Genomic DNA, 23717 nt, shown 5'->3' with positions numbered 1-23717 from the left:
CTGCCACTGATACTACTGCTCGCCTAGAAACCACGTGGGATGATCTCGACCACCGTTGGACACGTGTTAATCCGTCCACGAAAGCAAGTAAGCACGACGTCAAACGTGCTCAGAAGAACGAAAAAAAGTGAAAGTTGGTTAGAAGCAAATAAAAATAAGCTAGTGGCGCCAAAAGAAAAGCTAGGTAGAATCTGCACAAATTATTTTGAGTCGATTCGAGTTAGATGTGAATAAAACACTTGAAGTCGGGAAACTAACAAAAGGCATTTTGGTTAGTGCGATTAGTAAAAATTGACCCTGTTCGATTAACGTAACGATTGTGCGCCTCCATTAGAGTGTTAAAGGTAAACGTGGTGCTGATTTGATCTCGCTAAACGATTTTCGCAGTATTTTGGTTAGACTTTGTGGTTTGGATTTCGTTACACCCGCCCGGTGGTAAGAGTCTTTGGCCGGACATCGACGTGCTCTAGTGGCCTTCTCTGGCTTAGGGAAGTGGCGCTTAAGTCACTAGAGTGTAGTAAACTGCCACAGAGTTCCGAATACGAACGATTGAGTCGGAAGGAACGAAAAGCGAAGTTACAACATGTTGAGGATAAAAGGCCGTTTCTTCAACTACACCATCTTAAACGTGCATTGTCCACACGAAGGTAAACCCGACGACGAGAAGGAAGCGTTCTAAGCACTCAATTCAATTTATTCGCTATGTCCTGCGGAATTTAGGATGGACCGGAGAGATGCCTAACTATAAATCATTGTGTTTGTTGATTGGAACGGAAAGCTTGGAGAACAGAAGGCGTACAACAGATGCTCTGTTCTTAAAGGACATACTCGCCGGCAGGTATAATTCGCCATATTTATTAAGTCAAGTGACCGTGAATGATGGACGTTCGTCATTAAGAAATGTTAGACCTTTTCGTATGACAGAGTTAAAAATTACGCCAGAAATGAACCAATGTATAGAATGATGGCCACATTTAACAAGCATCGTGATATTGTAAGTGTTGAATTGACAAAGAAGCAAATTAGAGATAATCTTAGAATATTTTATGTAAATCATTTGCAATAAGTAGGTAGTAACTATGTATGTAATTATTTTAAATATCGATAACGGGCAGAGCCTAACATCAGTCAAATAAATAAATAAAAAATCTATGCACAGCTGGAGGTAACGTACGACAGCTGTTCACCACGGGACATTGATTGGTTTGACGGGGAATGCCAAAAAGCGATGGAGAGGAAAAAAAGAGCTTGGCAAAACTATCTAAACATATCCACGAGGAAGAATTTGGCTAAGTATCGACAAATAACTATACCGTGCTTTATACACGCGCAAGTTTTACGAGAAGGTGAATCAAACTCGTAAGGGCTACACACTCAAACCTGACATATGTAGGGACGAGGGAGGGGATCACAAACGAGCGCGACCTGGTCGACAGGTGGAAGCAGTTCTTCGATGAACATCTCAAGGCCAAAAGAACAAGGAGTCGCAACGGAACTTAACATACGAGTGTCTACAAACGATACCAGCGTGTCGGCTCCCAATCTCGAAGAGATCCGACGAGAAATCGGTCAGCTGAAAAACAATAGAGCCGTCGGGCTTTATAGGGGCCCGGGCAACTACGCATCAAATTTCTACTCTCCGACAAATCCTCCCGAAATGTCGGGAGTACAACGTGCCCACGCATAATTTCGTGGATTTTAAGCAGCATACGATACAGTTGAACGCGAACAGCTATGGTAGATAATACACGAGTATGGTTTTGCGGACAAATTGACGCGACTAATCAAAGCTACCCTGGAGCGAGTGATATGCTACGAGCGCGTTTCGGGGACACTCTCGAGTCCTTTCGAAGCACGCAGAGGGTTACGGCAAAGGGATGGACTGACCTGTATGTTATTCAATATCGCTATTGAAGGTGTGATCCGGCAAGCGGGCATCGAAACGAGAGCAAAAGTAGCCAACTCCTAGCCTTCGAAGACAACCTCGGTATCATTACTACGTAGAAACCTTGGGACGGCGGAAGCAATCTACGCCAGACTAATAACGGAGGCTAGGAGGATAGGGTTACAAATCAATGTGTCGAAAACCAAATATATGGTAGGAAAAGGCTTTAGAGAAAGCAACGTTTGCCTCCCGCGGACAGTGACTATTGACGGCGATGAACTGGAAGTGACTGATGAATCCGTATATTTGCATACGGAAGACATACGTGCACTTGCCATATTTGAACGAAAGGTTTTGCGGATTAACTTTGGTGGAGGTGGAGTACAAACGGATAGCGGAGAGTGGCGTACGCCACTGAACCACGAGTTGCAGGCACTACTTGGAGATTCCCATCGTACACCTGGCGAAAGTTGGGAGACTACGGTGGGTCGGTCACTCCGAAAGGATGCCGGACGACTGTGCACTGAATTCCGTTTCCAGGAATAGAGCAGCTCAACGTGCTAGATGGCTCGACTAGATTTTCCTAAATTCTAGACGGGCGAAATCATAGTAGACAGTGGAGCGATAGTTACGTCATTACGTATTTGTTGCAAGCTGGAAGATGTACAATATCTTTAGCAAGCGGGGAAGGTGCCATCGCTATTCCGGGAGCCTGAACTTGAACACTACCACTGAACCTGAAATTGTAGATCGTTGAATTATGTCGATGGCGACAGGGTACTGCTCGAACACCTAGAATTCTGAACCGCAAAAGCGAGTAAGTGTGGAGAATCCGTGGCGGAAAGGAAAGATGTTACCAGACTGGTGAAGCGACCAATGAGCAGGCACCGGGCGAAATGCAGAATGCGTGATGTAATATGTTCTCTTCAAGCACCCTACCGGGTCCACACGCTGAACGTATTCGCGACGAGTAGTCCAGTGCAGACAAGACACACCTGCTGCTAGAGGAGGCTCATTTCAAGTACACAAAAAAACACTTTCATTGGGGAGATGTTGTCATCAAACATCAAAATGAACAATTTGATTTTATAAAAATTTCTTGGATTGTATTTCACCAATAAAATATAATACTTACATAACAGTTGCGCAGTTTCGAATCTCACTGCTTCGATTATTTACATTTTTTAAAGTTTAGTTATCTAAGCAATTCATTGATAGGCTAAGATAGTTCAAAAATATCTTACATCAGTTTTCGTTTAATGTGGTTGCGAGATACTTTTAACGCGATAAAATTGAAAAATTCACTATCGTTTTTACCGCCAAGTATTACTACAATGGAAAAATAGCGTCTTATTAGTTGTAAATTGATATTTTCATGTTGCTCCTAGAAAATCTTTTTAGCAAACAGTAAACCAAAAGTAGCATGCTTTAAACGGGCATAAAATTTTTAGAATTACAATCGTAATATAAGTGTTGAGGACATTGTCTACACATTTCATTTAGTAGCAAGTTCTGTGCTAACTATTGTTGGATCAGTAACATGTTCAGTGTTGAACAAAAGAATAGTTTGTTTAAGAAATCCTACAAGCGCCATTAGACAGGGTCAATTTTCATAACTTTTTGACAATTTTGAATCATCGTGGGTTCCCATATATCTACTTTTAAAAGTCCAGGTAAAAAGTTGGTTTCACGAACGCCGGACATATCTTGAGAATATCAGTTTTTTTTGTTTTCCAACAATTGTGTCAAATGCACATGTGGGGTTTCTCTAACAAATGATTCAAATAATATTAACTTATTGTCTGTTCCTTTATTTATAGTTGGCTGATTTTTCCTTTCAGTTTAGCTCAAAAAGAGCTGTACCATCGACGTCATTGTTATGAAGTGCTCCGGTTTTCACAGCCTTTTGTGTTGCATGATTTTTATTGTATAGTACCTAGTCAGAAAGGGTCTCTACATAGTTTGTTGCAACAGAACTGCTAGATAGTTCGATTTCTTTTCATAAGCGTATTGATTGAAATGTGCATTCGTGGCGTCGATAAAGAATGAATTTCGACTTCATCAGCATACTATTTATTAAGATTAAAAAAGTTTTATTTCAGGCGTTACAAATGTGAACGGTAATTAACTGATCGTATAAGGCCGCTATCAGTTCCATTGAGATACTTGTTGTGATTGTCCGATGTCTTTCTGTCAGTGCTTAGCTATCCCTGTAATGTTACTTTGAAATTTCAAATTTTACCTGAAGCCAAAAGTTTAATGAGTATGTAGGTATACAGAACACCAGTCTGTGTCACAGAATATTCTTTTTATATCAACGACGCAAACGTATCCTAAGAATAACTGCAGTATATTACTTTAATTTTTGTTATGAAAATGTAAAATGTAACATTTACATTCATTTAGAAAAAAAGGAATATGTCGATGAATTAATAAAATATTTGTAGTATGCTTGGATAGCAGAATATACAATTTGATTGATTGATCGATTGTTAAAGAAGCCTGTTGTTTCGTGTGTTAACGATTCAATCATGGAGAACCAGCACATACAGGACCCAATGACAACCACAAGTGCAGAATGTTTTTAGTCTCCTAATTAACATTGTGGTAAGATACTGGTTTTACAAGTCAGTCGTCGAATGATAGTCTCGACTGCGAGAGACTGTTAGAATCAATCAGATCGCGTAGCACTGGCCTCATAATAGTCCTGCGCACTAACAGTTGGCTGCTAAGTCTGTCGAAATAAAGAAGGCCAAATTCGGAATGTAGCGCCAAGACTTTCCTTTCCCAGAAAGTTTTTAACGCGATAAACTTCTTGCTTAAAATGCTTAAAATACTAGCTGGCAAATCGAAGACTCATTGAATTAAATTATGTTTGCATAATTGGATGGAATATTTGTATGAAAATAATTTTTAGATAAAATTGGTTCTATCGGACTATCGGACAATCACTCTTCAGTTCGTAAACTTCCTATTGATATGAAAAGTATTTTTCGTTTATTTTGATTTGCAATATCACCTAACAGTTAGCTTTCCGAATCACAAAACACGCAATAAACTAGGGGTCGCTTGATTTGAATAAAAATAAATATATCATTTTGGAATTATTCGTATAAGTTACTCAATCGATTGATGTTTGAAAATTTTAGCTATGCCTTTTATTCTCGCACATCGTCACCTACGATGTTTGGCTTTTACAGTCTTATGCGCAATCCAGTTATTGGCGGTTCTGAAACAGAAAAAGGAGGAGATTAAAAATAACAGGCAAGTTAGAATTAACAAGCCAAACAATATGTGAAATAAGCTTTTTTTTGTTTATTCGTCTAGGACTAGGCATATACACACGATTCTATTTATTGTTCTAATTCAACTTTAACTAAGATAATAATACATTCAAGCTTTTCCTACATGGGAGATACGTGGCATGTAAAAAAACGTGTAAAAAAATCCGCAATTCAAAAATCTTCATAAAAATAAACTGTGTTAATTCAAAAAGCGTAAAAATAAACCGTGTAAAAAGTCACTTGAGTGTATCTACTAACTAAACTATTATATACATTAAATTCAAATTCATTTTAATCATAACTACCATCCGAAAGGTTCCGCTTCCGGATTTGCTTCTTGACCTATGGTGCTTCGTTCGATCATATCATTTCGTTCATCGAGATTTAGAATAGAACAGAGTCTTCAAATATGTCAAACTTTCCATTTGCATAAGTTGTAGTATAAAAAGAAATCTATCATTTTACCAATTTGAAATTCCAGAGTTTCGCACGGACCACTGAGTGCAATATCTCTGGAATTTTTCAAGCAGAATTGTTTGTACGCGATTTACATTAGCTCTGAGGGTATGTCTAAACCATAGTATAGAGAAGTAAAAATTGGTACCGGTATTTACGTCAAGTTATCCAAATAAACCGCATCGAACACAATGGGCTTTGTTTTTGGGTCACGCTGAAACGTAATTAGTTGATTTTTGATGGCTCGATATGCGAAGTTAGAGAAGCCATCCAGTGGCTGAACAACAACAAAGCAGCAGGAAAGGATGGCTTTGGAGCGGACCTAATCAAAATGCATCCGGACAAATTGGCCACCTGATAATAGCCAATAGACTCGTTAGTGGGAAGTTATCAGGCCAGGTTCATGGAGGGTCGATCTATAACGGTCTAAATCTTCATTCTGCGGTAGATCTTCCACAATACCCAGTTCATTGATTTCAAAGCCGCATATGATAGTGTAAACCGACTAGAGCTGACAAATTCTGGACGAAAACGGCTTTCCGGGCTGCGCTGGTTGGGATCCAGCGTTGTGTGAGAATCTCGGGTGGATTGTCGGAACCATTCGAATCTCGCAGAGAACATCGACCAGGAGGTGGTCTTTGCTCTGCCTGCTAATCAACAATGCGCTTGAAAGTGTTATGCACGCTTGAAAGTGTGACATGCAAGGATCGAAATGCGGGGCACGATTTTAAATAAATCCAGTCCTGCTATGCCGACGACGTGGATGCTGTCGGCAGAGCATTTGAAGCGGTGGAAGATCAATACACTAGACTAAAACGCGAAGCAGAGAGAAGACTGGGTTGAAGATAAATACGTCTAATGTCGAATTTGTTTATTCAATCCGGATTGGAACTGGATGAACTTTTTGTGTTCATTTGCTCCTATCTGACAGATAAAATTCATCCAGTTTCAACCCGGATTGAATAAACAAATTCGACATAAAATGAAATATATGCTGGCGGGCGGGACCGAGCATGACCGGGTCCGCTTAGGCAGTACCGTGGTAAACGCGGGGACGAGTTCGAGGTAACAGACGGGTTCGTATACCTTGGCTCGCTGCCAACTGTCCTACTATGGACTCCACAAGCACTTGCGGTCGAACAATCTGAGCCCCCGTACAAAGTGCACATTGTACAAAACGCTGTCTTCTACAGGCATGAAACGTGGAGGTGCTAGGAGAGGACCTGTGTTTTCGGAGTTTTCGAACGGCAGGTGCAAAGAACCATCTTTGGCAGCGTGCAACAGAACGGTGTATAAAGACGAATAATGAAATATGAACTTGCGCGTCTCTACGACGAACCCAGTATTCTTAGTGGTTAAGCTGGACCGATAAGTTGGGCAGGACATGTTGCTAGAATTCCGGACAACTCTCCTGCAAAAATGGATATTGGTTGTTCTCTATGGGCATGAAACGTGTACAATGCTCGATTTTATTTTATCAATGAGTTAAAAACACGAAGTTAAGTTCATTTTAAGGTGCCGTGAATAAACAAGAATATCTGTGTTGCGAGAACACCCTAGTTTTTTCGTTTACTGTGTCATACTGTGGTGTCTGGATGTTTGCCACGATGAGGCTAACACATACGTTAGACTCCTAGACTCCTCGTTTGATAGTTACATATAATAGAACGACAGTTCCCAACCATTTTTGGTTCGCGAAACCGCTGGAGGGTTTCCGTATATTGTTTTGCTGTGAGTTGAATTATTAGCGGACCTCTGGAGGTTCATGAACTCCCATTTAAGCAACGCTGCAATAGACAATTGGAGATTGAAGATGTGTCGTACAAAGCGATTCTAGAGATTGCCTTTTGCTAGTCCATACGTTGCTCAAGGGTAGGTAATATCGGCGAATGATGCCGGCTTAAAAAAGTTTGCCGATTTTCGCTATTCAACAGATCGAATTATAACGTCCATGAATCTCACATTGGCGGCAGAACGAAAAATTAAGTTTAGAGTGCTGTTGTTTTCTTAGTAGGTTTAGAATTTGCAGATTTTATTTGTATGCTTCCAAGCGTTCGGCTCCTTACTTTTCTTCTAAGCATCAATATGTGGATAAGAACTTTAAAACCGCAAAAGCTTTACGGTATTTCATATAGCTCTAAGCAATATATAGCGAAAAAATGTGCATAGCATATTCTTACAATAAAAACTACCGTGCTTCACACATTGCAATGTAGAACAAAACAGTGTACAATTAATTAAAACGTGCATTTTTCCAAACAGAGTCCATGCCACAGAAGAAGTTCACTCGAAAGATATACAAACGGAGATCAATAAAATTTACCAAAAACTGCCTTGGGTAAGTGTAGATTCAATCTCACAAAATCTCGCTTTATCATCAATGCTTGGCATCAAGATGTCCATTTTAGTAACCAAACCGTTCCTGTGGATTGTTACGTTCCAAGATACCAACAGCAGCGTTCAATTTCTTGCGAGCTTTGAGGGTGCTGCCCTTGGAACCGGGATTTTTATTAGAGGAGGACGTTGTTGTGGTTGTCATTGTGGTGGTGATCGTCGTATTGGTTGTAGTTGTTAAATACCTGAATATAGACGAAGCGGACGTGGACCGCGACCACGTTACCAGTAAATTCTCACCTCTTCGTTTCTCCTCTTTGTACTGCAGGGTCACTCGGATACCTTCACCAGGCCAAACGGTGTTTTCCAGCACTCGGTAGAGGCCGCTGTGAATATTGTAGTTCAGGATAAGAGTTGTCAAGCACACAGTTGTTGATAAGAAAAAGAACTTACCGGGGTAATAAAGCAAGTACTGCTGTGAGGGCAGTTATCAGGTAATACTGTACGGAACTCATACTCATGTGGATAACCCAATAATTAGAGGGCAGACCAAAGCAGTTAACACATACGCTGTTGTACAAGAAGGCGAATACATAGAACGATCCTATACTAATTGCGATTGATAATACGTGCAAGATAGTCTGAAATAAACAAAAAATTGGTATTCGAAGTTTAGGTTCTATCATCCCGGAAATACCCATGATTTTATTTCTATGGCACAGTGAAGCAACATCGTAAAAAGGCAGGACGAAGTAATGGTTGTTCCAAAAACCCAAACATCTACGTCCGAATCCCAAAACGCAGCCTTTGCTATAAAAAATATCACTAAACTTTGATAAAGGGCGTCGAACATAACAATCCAGAACGTGTGGGCTTTATAGCCTTTTCCCAGGCGTCCCTATAAAAACAAATGGTTTCTTTGTTAACTTTGTCGTTGCAGTGAAAATGATACAGTGTAACTTACGTGTCGATAAAGTCGTGGATAGCTGAGCAACAAGTCGTCGATTATTTTCTTATCGTAGACGCCAATGGCAAGCGGAGGCAGGGCAGTGAAGATGAGATTGTAGATCATTAGGTAGATTTCGTCGATCATGACGGCACCTGAAAATCCGCAGTACAGTTGATACCAGAAAAGAAGAAACACAAACGCCTGAAAGAAAATATTTTAAAAATTATGTTGCATCGTGTTAAACCATACCACAAGCAGCAATATGAAACTCAGTTTCATTCTCTGCTAATATCGAGTGCAGCGTTTTACTGCGTCTTAAATGCACTAATTTATTACAAGACAACAATATATTGCAAAAGAAGAAATCTTTATTCTGAAGCGTGCAGTAAAAAGAGCTAAGATAAGATTTACTTTCACTCACAGCATTTTTGTAGAAGAAATAAATGATCATTCGCGCAAGCCGGTCGTAGTTCCAGTGCCCGTGGACAAGCAGCAGTTTCTCTAAAATGTTAAATTTCGCTATAGTAAAATCGGACGCCATCACTGCTTGCATTCCTTCCTGGCCGCAAATCCCTACGCCAACATCTGCCATCTGTGTGTGCGAAAAACACGAACAGAACTTGTTAGAAGTTATAGAATTTATCATTGCAGCAATATTGATAGCATACCTGAATCATGGATACATCATTAGCGCCGTCACCAATGGCCAATGTGCTCATTCGAATCTCCTCCTTTACCACCTTAACAAGGAACGCTTTCTGCAGCGGTGTTGCTCTGCAACATAACACCGACGAGCAGTACCTCGTTAGTCGGAGAAACGGTTTCGTTAGATTCGATCGCAGATCGAGAATGAATGTTAATGTTTTCCCATCCACTACCAGTGCTCGTCCCTTTTCCCGATCATTTCGAATGGAAAAATCCACGTCGTTCAACTGTTTTTCGATCTCGTTTAGGTAGAAGTTGATGGACGCCTCGGCCGAGTCCCGCGAACGGGCAGTTAATCGCAAAATATCCATCTGGGAGTTGAACAAACGCGCTGAATAGGCTACATTGATCGCTGTCTCCGTTTTATCACCCGTTAAAACCCATATCACAATACCCGCTTGAAGAAGCGAACCGATCGTTTCCGGCACTCCCTCCTGCAAACGATCTTCAATACCCGTTGATCCCAAAAGAGACAGATTTCGTTCCAGAAGTGCAAATGATTCTCGAATTTTTTTGTCACGATGTTCCATAGACAACTCACACTCTTGATGTTTGCTGTACCATTCGGAAAAATCTGCAGGGTCAAGATGACGCTTCGCCATTACTAGTACACGCAGACCTTGGCGAGCATATAGGTTCAGTTGATGCTGGGTCTGCTCCCGAAAGCGGTACTCTTCAGATCCAGGAGCACAGGATGCTAGATTGGACATGATTGAGCTGTCCGCACCCTTCGTGTACAGTACAACTTCTTGAGTGCCTGTTTTCCGAACCACAACCGACATACATTTACGGTTAGAATCGAAGGGCAGTATTTTCAGGACTTCATATTCTACGACACCTTCGCCTGGGGCATTCACTAAAACGTGATTGGGACTTCGATTAATTAGACAACAGTCGTAGCTGTACGCCGCGTTGACCAACGCTAGCTCGTCCGGACTTTCTGCCTCAAAGATCGGCCGTCGATCGCTCGGTGTCGACCCTTGAGACTGGGACTTTTGGAACTTAACACTATTCATGCTGAACTTGTTCTTACTATTACCGCTACTGTTACTAGACTTGAATGGACCTTTGGGTAGCTTGGCGACCAAGGATTTGACACGAGTTGTCGGGGTAATGGCTCTCAATTTCATTGGAGGGCTTTCCGACATTGGAGATGTTTCTGCTGAGCTACTAATGGGCGACAGCGATGGCACATGGGTTTGTTTCAGTGGCAGCGACGAAGGAGCACTTGGCGGAGGTGACGGCGTGATAGATCGTGACTCCGTGAGTCTCGCGTAACGGTCACTAGCAGGATCAATACCGTTCCCTATCCCATCGGCAACGATCACCGGTCGCACTAAGGTTACACTCGTATCGCTATCATTTAACTCAATTACCCCGCTCGCATTCATGTGATCTTTGTGGGGTGTGGCACTTACTACCACCGTATTGCATATTGCCAACACCAGAAAGAACTCTTGTATCTGCTGCGCGCTACTTGATAATGAACTTCCATCGGACGTTTGATTTAAATTCTCTATTAAGCTAATATTTGGCTGAAGATACGGCACGGGACCACCGACTTTAGTCAGTTCTTTTTCTTCGTCGGTTTCCGGGTGATTGTAATCTACTCCCATAATGGTACACCTTCGAAAAATCATTCGGTTTTCTGTCAGGGTGCCGGTCTTGTCCGAAAATATATACTGAATCTGACCCAACTCCTCAGTAATGTTCATTGCACGGCACTCAGTCCTTTTATTCGTTTGAGAATCGTACAAATCGATACTGTTGTGAATATGATATACCTGCATAATTTTGCACAATTCAATCGTTACGTATAGTGAAAGAGGTATCATAATCTGTAAAATTATCACAAACGTCCAAAAGGCCAGCAGACCCTCGTAGTCTGGGCTAATCTCGAACGGAAGATAAGGAATACGAAACGTTTCGTTATTATCGCCGGTACTTGCCACAAAGGACGATAACCACATTTTACAGCCGATAGCACCAATCACGCAGAGGATAATCAGTATGATAACACACCTAATAACACAAAACATTTTTTAGAGTTATGTTGCAAATTTCTTAGATGTTCGATACATACCATATAACATCTATATTCATCTGTTGTTCGATCTGGGACCGCTTGTAGCGTGGACCACTGTTGTTAAGCATGGCTTTTGTTTCATGGCCAGCATAGACAACAATGCCTTCGGCATAATCGGTGTTCTACAATCAAATTAGATGCCAGTTGGTTCATATAAAATTGATAAGTTATTAAATGTTTCTTTGGCCTACCTTGAGACGACTTTCCCTAAGCAAAAGACTTTCGGTAGATACCGGTACTCGTTCACCCGATGAGTGTATCACAGCTCCATGAAAGCGATATATTTTGGTGGATGGAGCGTCCACCTCGACACGGCTAGTGAACTTGCTGGGCATAAAGATATGTTGCTTTTCGGCAAACCCCCTTATCACCTGATGCAGGGTGAATAGATATCGTTGTTAGCTTGTTGTGCAAACAATAGAGAAAGCTGGAAAACCCTACCTGTCGTCGTTTCAGATTCGTTTCTCCATCCAAATCGCATGTGTCGATATAGCACACCCCATGTGGATCACTGGATTTCAGCAGCAGAATATCCGCCGGAACTGTCTCGTTGTTGGATAAATGCACCAGGTCACCCACACGTACGTCCTGCCAGAGCACTTTTTTGTAGCGCTCCGATTCGCTGTGAACGGAAAAGAAAACGGAAAAATTGAAATGCGTTCATATGAGTTGGTCACGCCGGTAAGGTTTTATTTCGTCAATGCGGGGGCTAATGAATTATTCAGTTCTCGTACCTATTTCACTTTTCTCAAACGGGAAAGGCAATAAAATGATTTTGAAAATGTGTACAGCGTAAAGACGAAGAAGTTAAAGTGGATCAAATTGGTTATCGTAAAAATGTATATCAAAAGATCAATTAAAATTTTTAAAATTTGTTATTGTTATATGTTCGTTCAAGGTGAAACATTTTCGAGTCTAGAATATGTGTAATAATTATAATCCATTCTCTTTGGTATAACTGACTAACTGGCTCCAGAGATGTCAAAGACTTTCTGATATAACAAATGTTGATGTTTCTCGGTGAAATAAAACCCGTATTTTCTCGATATGCGTAACGTTTCTAGCTACTATGCTTCGCCTATCGTCAGACGCATTTTGGTCAATCAATTTTTTCACACATCGTTAATGCTGCGTCCGCTTCCGACGAGTACTTAAGGTCCAGACACAGTCATACGGCTTTTAGTACGTTGCGGCAATTTGATAGTTTTTCCATGGGTTTTCTGTCAAATTGCCGCAATGTAGTAAAACCGTATACATTGTGTCTGGGCCTTTACTGCCTGCTTGCGTCGTTCATGCTCTCTTGATATTAAGTGACTTTAGCAAGGGTTTCTAGGTGCCTAATGAAGCCTCATGCCCATGGGCTAATACTTTATACTTGTTTGACTTCCTAGTTCTAGGAACGAGGTGATGCAACGCTAGTATGTCCCAAGAAAAAACCAAAAACACACCAACATCCCTTCCTGTACTGTGCTGTACTGTACTGGGGTTAGTTACAAAAAATAGTACTGCCTCGGGAAGCAAGAAGCCTTTTGTCCATGGACAAATTATAACTAGTTTCCGCACCTTCTGGCTTTGGAGCGAGGTTGATTGAATAGTTTTAAAAACATAAAGAAAAAAAGGTGAAAACACCAACAATCAAGCCGATATTCAGTAATGATACTCCAAAAGAATAAAGTGCGGAATATAGAAAAACACTTGGATGATATCAAGTAGATCAAAAAACTGGCCGCAGTGGTAATCTATGTTTGGAAAGCTGTAGCTGTGTTTCAACAGTGAGTGAGCGAAATAAAAAGAGCAGTACATATTTTTCCCTCTGGTAAAAAGCTGAATAAAGCGTTTTTTGTTTGTTTTACTTGCCTTTGACTCGCAGGATAACGTACCCTATTATAATTTAAGTGGATAAACGCTTGGTGCGGAGAATGGTAGACTAGATGAAATGGAGAAAATTTTGATATGAGACCAAAAATATATTGGGTAGTTCAATTGGTAAGTGGGACTCCAACCCTCACTTTCTCGTAGACACTTCTCGTAAACGGAATGGTTAGACTGGAGGGACACAATTAAATAAGAGACTATCTAATGAGGGTCGTGTGGTTATAATTTAATTGCCAAAGCACTCGGGGCCAACCGAGATAGTGCGGGTTTGAGTCCTACTTACCAATTGAATTACCCAATATATTTTTGGCTTCATATCGAAATCTTCCCAGTTTCATTTCGCACCAAACGCTCCTCTACTTTAATAAAAATAGTGAATAAAGCATACCGTCGGTGCCTTGTGCACATATAGGCATAAAATACACGCTATACTGGTTCATAACCACTTATTCAGTAACTCGCACCTCCTTGTGGTAGCACCCGAGATACGAACAACTTTGGTGGAGTTCGAGGAACCGACCCCGGTGGAAGCCAAGATCGTATTCTGACAGGGAAGGAGGGTTCTTTTTAGCTTCGTTGGTCGTCCGGCGAGACAGAGGGGTTGGTGGCGCATACTTTACAAGCCTCCACCATGAAAAACTGAAAGGTAACAAATGATGAACAAAGAAATTTGGACTGGAACAATCGGAATAGACCCATACGACGGAACAAAACTATGAATTGGAAATTCGGAAGGTGGAACTGCCGATGTCTCAATTTCCAAGGGAGCACTCGAGTGCTCTCCGACGTGTAGAAGTTCGATTTCGCAACGCTGCAAGATGTGAGCCTGAAGGGTTCAATGGTACGTACGTTTAGGGATGGACGTACCATCTACCAGAGCTGCGGCAACACACAAGTTGGGTAAAGGTTTCACTGTGATGAGCGAGCTGCTAAAACGGGTGATTAGGTGGTGGCCAATCAATGTTCGAATGTGCAAGTTAAGAATCAAGGGCCGGTTCTTCCACATAAGCATCATCACCCTATACAACACTCACCGCAGAAGTACCGATGACGACAAGGAGAAATTCTACGCGCTGTTGGAGCGTGAATACTATTGCTGCGCAAAACATGGTACCAAGATCATCATCGGAGATTTCTATGCTCAGGTCGCCCAGGAGTAGGAACTCAAACCGGCGATTGGACGATTCAGCTTACACCCGCGGACCCATGAAATGGGTCTAAGACTAATTAACTTCACCATCTCCAGGAATATGGCCATACGTTGTACCTTTTTCCAGCATAGATTCCTACACAATTTCCCTTGAAGGTCACCAAATCAAACAGAATCACAGATTGACCATGTTTTGATCGACTGTTGTTACTTTTCAGACATCATCCACGTCAGATCTTATCGAACGTTGGATCGGACTATTATCTAGTGATGGTTAGGATGCGCTTAAAACTCTAAGCTGTGAACAACATGCGGTAACGACGCCCGCCTCGGTGAAATCTCGCGCTGCAGAATCAGCCAGACGTCACCTTAAACTACGTGCAATCACTCGAAGCTGAGCTGCCGGAAAAAGAAAAGATGAACGAAGCCCCACTCGAGGTCTGTTGGAATACTATAAGCATAAGCATAAGCATAAGCATAGGATACCGCCCGTGTGCTGCTACTCCGTTATTGACCAGGACCGATGAAAATTGCAAAATGATGGTTGGAAAAAGCATATTTGGGACAGCAGGCTATTTTTCATTGTGCAACATTATCAGGTCCCTGCATGCTGATCAATACCGATGCCGGCCACGTCCGAATGCGGGTCCTGGTGGGATGGAAAGGAATGTTAGTCCAATACTTGTTGCTACTAAAGACCAGGGAATCCTCTGCATCTTCACAAGTATTTCGGGAAAGGAATTGTTGTTAGTAGATGGGCGGAGCTAGATGGATAATGTAAGTATGTAAGCATCAGTCATATGAGACTAACCTGGATATTCGAAAATTTTCCTGTAAAGCCAGTAACTACGAAAATTAAGATATAAAAAATACCTTTTTAACAAATTTAATATAATGCCAATGGTGCTCATATACAACCATAATTTAATTTATATCGAAAAATACTATGCACATGCGAGATTTACGGCTCAAAAACCACGTAACAACTTGAACTTATCCGCGATCAGGGAAATCAGGGATAATGAAACGAGTCAATATAGTCCCTAAGTTGATAAGCATTTCCTCTTACCAACGCTAATATGCAGAGATATAGCGCCCTACACGCTTTCGAGGTCTGTTGGAATACTATACTATCAAAACAGCCGTGGCACGAAGTCAGTGGAACGGTTGGTTTCGTTGAATGCAGGATGGTGATGGATGAGAAGAACGTTGCATGGGCGACCAAGATGTGCAGTGCCACACGTCAGAACGTGGAAAGTCACAGGTAGAAGAAGATACAGTGAACCCAAATCCTCAAGTAGAAAAAGCACTGCCTGGAAGAGCAGGTGTATGTAGAGTTGAAGCGGCTGCATCGTTTTCAGGAACCGCGAAAGTTCGATCGGAAACTGAACGGATCCCACAAAAGCTTTGTGCCCCGAGCCGAAACATGTCGGGATATGAATATAACAGTATTCTGACAAACGATCGTGAGAAGACCAAAACTGGTTCATTCTACGATGGATGGTACACAGTGCTATGTTCGGACTTCGGGTGGATTGACAAGTTCATTTTTTTGGTTAAAAAACTACTCAAAATCTGAGTTTGTACATTTTATGGGCATTTTGAGTAATTTCAACCTAGCTTTAACTAAATCCGACCTATTTACACGTAGAATCATTTAAGAGTGTACGATCTACAGAAAAAGTAAAATCTTGGATATTACCGTCTTTAGACGTTTTATCGACAGACTTTGTGGCCGGTTACTAGAGTACAAGACAATTTCAGGACTAGGGAAACGATCCTACTTAACTCTAGCAGTACCGCCCAGCCGAGATTCGAACATACGACGACTGCCTTGTTAGACCAGCATCGTACCTCAAAGCTAACTGGACGGCTAGGATCTACGCAAACTATGCTATTTCATTAGTATCGTTTTCTAGTTTGAAATTTGAACTGTTACATCACTGTGACTAGACACAATTTGCACTACAAAAACTAAACATTTATGGTTATGTTCTATTATTTACTGTTGGATCGTCATTATTGTGCAAATTACTGCCACCGGCTTTACTTCCTCATGCGATGGTAGCGTGACCCAGAAATTTTACGCCTCAGAAAATCTCACCGGTGCGGACTTAGATTAAACCAACTGAACTATAAGGCAGTTGTGTTAACTTGACTGTTCCTTAGTAGTAGAATGTTGGTAATAATATCGAGAATTGAAAACCCATAAATTATATGACAATCCACACAAAACGAAAGTAACATATGTTACACGCGACGGTCACACCCGAATTTTATCGCTTCACGGTACAATATATGATCCGTGCAGTCCGCCCAGCCGATTAATCAAATATTAATAGCATTAATCTAATCAAACCAATGGCACTGATTTCTTGACCAACGAAGGCCATTCGGAACGCCCAAGTTCAAGTTCCGAACGAAGCTCTTCACTTTTTACATGAGTACATATAGTACATTGCATGTCAATGTTGACGCTCACGAACGATGGAATTCCTTCTAACCCAAGCATGTATCCCGACGTGTCATCTACACTGGTGGAGGGTTCCTAATGACTGGCAGTACTTTCCTCTGTCGGTATGTAAAACTTTCATTCCTGTAACCCATTCATGATACTGAATTTTTATTCGCCAGAAAACGAAAAAGATAGCAACATCAATTGTTCATATTTAATTATAAGTATTTTCACATTCCAATTTTTTTAAATAACAATTCTAGGACAGGTTTTCTATATAGAAGTATTCCTTTCCGATTACCGAAACACCCTTCAGCCCTTAAAGGGTCAACCCAGCAGAATATGGGCACCGTAAACTAATCATACACTTTCGGGTACCGGTACAAACCTGCTATTGTGACACGTGAAGGAGGTAAAGTTGCGTGTATAATTGATGTTTATTTTCACAAATTGCTGCAATCATTTATTGACAGCGGAATCACATTGTTTGGAGGTAAATCGGTTCGGAACTATCCGATGCGAGCATAAACAATAATCGGCGTGTAATCCGGCAGCGTGGACGTGGAACATTAAATTATTATGACTAATGACCGTTACTATCAAGTACCAAGGTCTCCCCATCATCCAGTGTCCATGGCAAGAAACAACCGATGACAGATTTTACCCGAAAATGTTAATAGATTTGATTGATCATATAGTTTACTTAGATATATCCGGATATAATGTTGCTCCAAAAAGAAAAAAAAATATTTGTGATCAGAACATATAGCTTTATGTTATGTATGTGTGTGTGTTTTGTTTTTAAATTTTCATTCACATTGACTTTTGGGAATACTGAGAAGTCCAAAATAGGAACAAACCAAGCTAGGGTAATTCTTTGCAAACTAGCATAGGAAAAAGAACTGTCACTCGGTTTGTTTACATTTTGAACCCACGTCCTTTTCAAGTGTAGATCCTGACTTGATTGTAAAATTGAGGGAATGGATTGAACTTTAGTTTCGGGGTCAAATTATATGATGTTCTGTACTCACATTTAATTGAACTCATCATAACAAAAGTTAAAGACTGTGTAGATAATGAAATTACTTGAATTAAAAAAGCAAGTGATTGTATATACATTAGTACCAGCTAATTATACTTGAAGCACGTTATATTAGTAAATATATACAAGTTTACAGTGATATTATAGCTTTGTCTATTAGAGATAAAACGAATCTTTACAACTATTATGCATTTAATAATGGTTTCCACTGAAGGGTAAAAAGAGAGGGGCGAAAAAACACCGATTCGTTGCAGGAAGCAAATAATTAGTCTTATCGCCGTTGTCACGGCGAAGTTTGTACGTTGGCTCACTAATTGCAATTCCCCTTCCACATTCAATCAATGTGCAGTCAAGTTCGACCAGATTCCTGGGAAAAGTAATTTCATTCAGATATTATACACAATCAAGGTAACGTTGACTAATTCAGCAGAACTTCGTTCGTTGTCTATGATAATATCGTGAGTATTTAGCCGGGAGCCTATTACGGCCTCGATCAACTGAACTTCGTTATTATTTATTCGCACATTTCGCACGGCGCTGGTACAGTGCGCCAGTGACAATCGACAATTTTTAGAAAATTTCTTGGTCTGCTCTATCGAACCCGACATCCTCGAGGTACTATGCCGGTCTAACAAGCCAGTCGTCATATGATCGAATCTCAACTAGGAAAGTCAATAGGATCGTAGGATTAGCCCCGCTTTTGTCCTGCACTCCTAATAACTGACTGCGAAGTCTGTCGAATGAAAACAGAAGGCCAAGTTTCGAAAACGGAATGTAGCACCTTTGGCTTTGCATTGCTTTTACTCACCCTTTTTACGGTAAGACTCAGAATCAGCCAAAACTAAAAATGCAAAAATCAGATGCTTTCACCGGTTAACACAGATGATATACGTGCAATACTTAGTGTTAGGATTATTCTCTGATTAGCAACAAATTTGGGTCGAAGTTCGAATAAAACTAAGGTAAGGTCACATTAAGGCATGTTTTTTTTCACGAAATCGATGGTTTGTCGCAGAACCGGCTGGTATTCACTATGACTATGAGTAATGTACATAGTTAACATTATGTGTGCGACACTAAAAATCGATGAATCGTCATCATTTCACTTCACCGTTCCAATGACCAGGGACTGTCCACCAGCGTACATGGAATGGATGCATTTTCAAATTGAGTATTTTGCCAAGCAACCTAGCCATCCATACGGTAGTAGGATGGAAGTACCTAACTGTTGTGTTGTTGCATTAGTCGGTCAGTCAGCCAGTAGGACTGCTGGGTCAGTTTCCTTATTGCCGTAGGTATATGCTCGCTCGATAGGAGGCTATTGCATTTCATTACCTTCTGTAAACAAGTACGTGCGATGAAAACTCTGTCTTTTCACTGCATAGCAGCCGGCTAACTTGCCGGTCTAATTGTGTGCTGTTTCTTTGTAAATATCTACTGCACACTTTCTTTGCGATTGAATGAATCAATCGATGCCGAATCTTTTGCAGAGATTGTAATGATCTGAAAATCAAAGCGATAATCACATGATTTCAACACACAACTCGTACTTATTTACAATATCAGTCTGTTGAATGTAAACAAGAAACCGAAATGCTGGCATTGATCGGGTGAGATATGAAGCTAATCAAGAAAGTGAAAAAGTTCTGCGAGTTAGACATGTTATGTTGGTGTATAAAACGTAAATAAAAAATGCGAACGTATCAAGAAAATATTCCACTTGTACCTATTTGTAACATTATTGTGATAGTAAACTCCACAGTACTTTTGGATTATAAAGCGACACACTACTTTTTCAGTAATTGAAGTACTTTTTAATTGGTAATTTCAAATTCCTTGTACTTTCATGCTGCTATCGTTCACTAATAATAATTTTTTCTTGTTCGAACTCATCATAGCAGCCAGATATTTTTTAACATTTTCCATTTTTAGCTATTTTCATCAATTGATTGCCAAGATTTGGGATACGGAACGACTACCAGAGTGGTGGAAAGACCGAGTTAATTGCCCTATCTACAAGAAAAGCGATAAGCCGGATTGTGAGAACTACCGGGCAATCCTCAATGCCGCCTACAAAGTGCTTTCCAAAGTCATCTTCCATCGACTGTTGCCAATAGCCAATAGATGCGAGGGAAGTTATTGGGCCGGCTTCATGGAGGGTCGTTCTGCAACGAACCAAATCTTCACCTTGGGGTAATCCTCCAGAAGTGCCGCGAATTCCGACTCTCCACGCAGCACCTGTTCACTGATTTCAAAGCCGCATATGATAGTGTAAACCGACAAGAGCTACGGAAAATTCTGAATGAAGCCGGCATTTTGGGTGGATCTCGGACCCTCGAATTCGAATCTCGCAGGGGACTTCGACAAGGAGATGGTCTGCTATCCAACATCGCACTTAAAGTTGTTCTAAGACGGGCGGCAATCAAATACGAGGCACGATTTTCAATCAATTCAGTCAATTTCTCTGCTTTGCCGACGCGACGACGAATGCAGTCGGCAGAGTTCATTTGAGGCGGTGGAAGATCAATGCGCCAGACTAAAGCGCGAAGTAGAGAAGATGGGGTTGAAGAGAAATACGTCTAACACGAAGTATATACTGACTGACACTGCAGTGCACTGCTAGAAGAAGGCTTGCGAGTACTCAAAGTTTTCGAACGGCGGGTGCTAAGAACCATCTTTGGCGGCGTGCTAGAGAACGTTGTATGGAGCCGGAAGATGAACCATGAACTCGCACAGCTTTATGGTGAATCGACTTCAACTTTAGGAGTAACGATTGCAAGAAAAATCTAGTAGTTGTTCTGTCTGTAACGAAAACCAGATCCCTGATTGGACGCCATGTTTCCGTAACAAAAATCGCAGCTCCTTTTCTAAACTATACAAAGCTGAACACAAAGCTGGCACACACACCAACACCTTTACACAAAGCTGAAACTAATACATTTGCGCCAGGGTCGTAACCAGAAAAGGTACTTGGGGGGGTTTACAAAACAATTTGGATATAGCTTAACTTTAAGCTTTTTATTCAAGAAATGGGAAATTATTTTCAGTTAAAAGCTATTTAGGTTGAAATTGAGTGTTCTTCATTTGACAAAAAATCGAATTGAAACAAAATCAGACAAATGTTAAAATTTTGCCTTTTAGTTGGCATCGAAGTACGTTGTGTGTTCGAATCTCGGCTGGGAGAGGCTGTAAAAGTCCATAGGATCGAGCCTCTTCGAGACGCGGCCAGGGTCGAAACAAGCTAACAATGTTGCATGCTTTTCAAGATCGCTCCTGAGGGGGTAATTCGACAAGCGGATATCGAAAAAAGATGTTTGATTTTCAGTAAATGTAGCAAACTACGCAGGCTACGCGTTTTGATATTAAAACCAGAAACTTTGTCACGGCGGAAGCCATTTGCGCTAGACTGAAAGCGGAGGCCAAATACATGTATATGGTAGAGGCTCAAACGAGAGCATTTGTTGGCAGCGACGAACCAGAAATGGTAGATGAGCTCATGTATGTGGGATCGCTGGTGGCCACGGATAGCAACACAAATGAGGAGATCTAGCAGCGACCAGCATCTAGCAGGACACCAAGCCTACTTAGTAAAACGGCATACGTGCCCTTGTGGACGGTGGACTACAACTTCAGAAACATCTGGGAAATGGGCGACGAATAACTCAAGATCGAGTTGAATGAAGCTTAAAACAGCACGAACCACCCCGGCTCTAAGCTGACGCTGACGACGACGACGAAGATCGTACAACCATCAGCTCTGCAAATTTTCTTGTGTTCTAAACCAGGACCCGGCATAGTCGAAACAAATAAAAGACGCTGACTTTCTCTTACCTTCGCATCATACATGAAGAGACTGGTCTCATTTGTTGAACGGAATTTCTCAAGCAAGCGCCAGCTGAAGTTGGTGAATGTTTCAAGTGACGACAACTGAAAGTCAGGCACGAACACGATTTGTCGATGTTGGTTAGGTTAAATATTACATGCGTTATATTGTAGGAAATGTTACTCACATTCAATTCATTTGCGTTAAAAGTTACTCTCCTTTTACTGAATGATTGATAGGAAAGTGAGAATGAAACTTTAAAACTGTCTTCCGGTGTTGCTTCAGTTGAAACGAAGCTTCATTGCTTCATTGTCGAGTGACAATTTGCAATTGGGCAATAAGCTGATGGCTGTGAAATTTCAAGCTTGAAAGTGCAGAACAATTTTTCTTCTGGGGAGGTTTTGTAGCAGTATCATTTCGTAATACGTAATTAAAATAACACTTCGATAGTTAAACGAAAATCTAAGATAGCCAGAGCCTTGCATTTATGTTATACGAATAATTATATATAGTAATAATTATTCGTAGTTATTCAGATAGTTCTACAAATTCGTTGCGCTAAAATGTAGAACCGGTTTTCGGCCTAATGGCGAAACCCCTAAAATTTCTCTCCCGTGCAGATACTCGTAAATTCCATTGAGACAGAACTGAAGGGGAAGCAACGAAAGATGCTTCGTAGAAAGGTTGGAGAGAATCAGATAGAGCCAAGTTGAGTTGCCGAAATGAAACAGCTAGCAGGATCGTAGATTCCCGAATTGACCCGACGAAGTTAGCGGGAAATGAAGTCACCTTCCCTTATCTGAGGATCAAAATGATCGTTCATTTCGTCCTAGACCGTAAAGCATTTCGGAAGTGTTAACCGTAGTCTGTTGTCCGCGCCTTTCCTTTAAATTATATTAAGTATGTAAAGTGACGTGATAGTGTTAGATTTGTGCTAATTTTATTGTATCTCTTTTGCTAAATAGGATCGAACAAAATTTGTAGTGTTCAAAATTTGTAGTGTGCGAAATTTTGGAGTGCGCCAAAAGTTAGCAGGTAACATGTGCTCAAAATGCCATTGACCCGAGCATGTGCTAATGACCCTTGAACAATAGCCGCACGGCTACAATTTTATTTCACAGCACTACGAAAGAGAGAAGGAAGGACAGCGAAAGACGCATCCAGCACAATTCGGATGAATTCCCGGCGCACGCTATTCTGCCGGTCGGCACGTGGATCGCCCAACATCCATATTCTGAAGCATCGGACGGACCGCAGTCCTCCGGTGAGGCTAGTGGCCGTTTCCGGTCGAGTTATCCCGGAAAGCGGCACTAAGCAGTTTTAATTCCATCTGTAAAATCATCCAGCATCGAGAAGTAGAAGTCATCGTAGCAGCGTAGAGTTTTTTTGCCGTACCGCATGTGATCGCACAGCAGCCGACGGTAGCGATCGCCTAGCAGCAGCCGACGCTACGTAAGCCACCAACAGCAGCAACAGTTAAAGCTCTGGTGAGTCTATTCATTCATTGTCTAAAGGGCGCGTCCTAGAAGTACGCCATAGCGCGATTACCGTGAACTCACGTAGTTAAACCGTTTCGACATACCGTGATCACGATTCCATTAATGTAATTTGAGGTTGGGGTCGGCATGTAACCGCGTGCACGCGTTACGGAATTCATGATCGCCGCCCCAACC

The 23717-nt window shown here is 41.3% G+C and overlaps 1 protein-coding gene across 2 annotated transcripts in view; it reads right to left on the bottom strand.

Annotated features, from left to right (window-relative positions):
* Positions 1-2988: 2988 nt before the first annotated feature.
* The window catches only part of LOC128744353 (phospholipid-transporting ATPase VB), a 79520-nt gene continuing 58791 nt past the window's right edge, over positions 2989-23717 (bottom strand). For both annotated transcript variants that reach the window (XM_053841285.1, XM_053841286.1), the window contains 10 exons: positions 12141-12321; positions 11891-12070; positions 11697-11821; positions 9577-11635; positions 9330-9500; positions 8924-9109; positions 8657-8857; positions 8413-8600; positions 8260-8345; positions 2989-5114 (listed from right to left, as the gene is read on the bottom strand). In XM_053841285.1, the coding sequence (XP_053697260.1) occupies positions 5080-5114; positions 8260-8345; positions 8413-8600; positions 8657-8857; positions 8924-9109; positions 9330-9500; positions 9577-11635; positions 11697-11821; positions 11891-12070; positions 12141-12321 (3412 nt within the window). In that variant the 3' untranslated portion in view covers positions 2989-5079. The remainder of the gene's footprint in view (positions 5115-8259; positions 8346-8412; positions 8601-8656; positions 8858-8923; positions 9110-9329; positions 9501-9576; positions 11636-11696; positions 11822-11890; positions 12071-12140; positions 12322-23717) is intronic.

This window comes from Sabethes cyaneus, chromosome 3 (genome assembly GCF_943734655.1).
Source record: "Sabethes cyaneus chromosome 3, idSabCyanKW18_F2, whole genome shotgun sequence".
NCBI lineage: Eukaryota > Metazoa > Arthropoda > Insecta > Diptera > Culicidae > Sabethes > Sabethes cyaneus.
The sequence above is the reverse complement of the archived record's forward strand: the minus strand, read 5'-3'. Positions and strand labels throughout refer to the sequence as shown.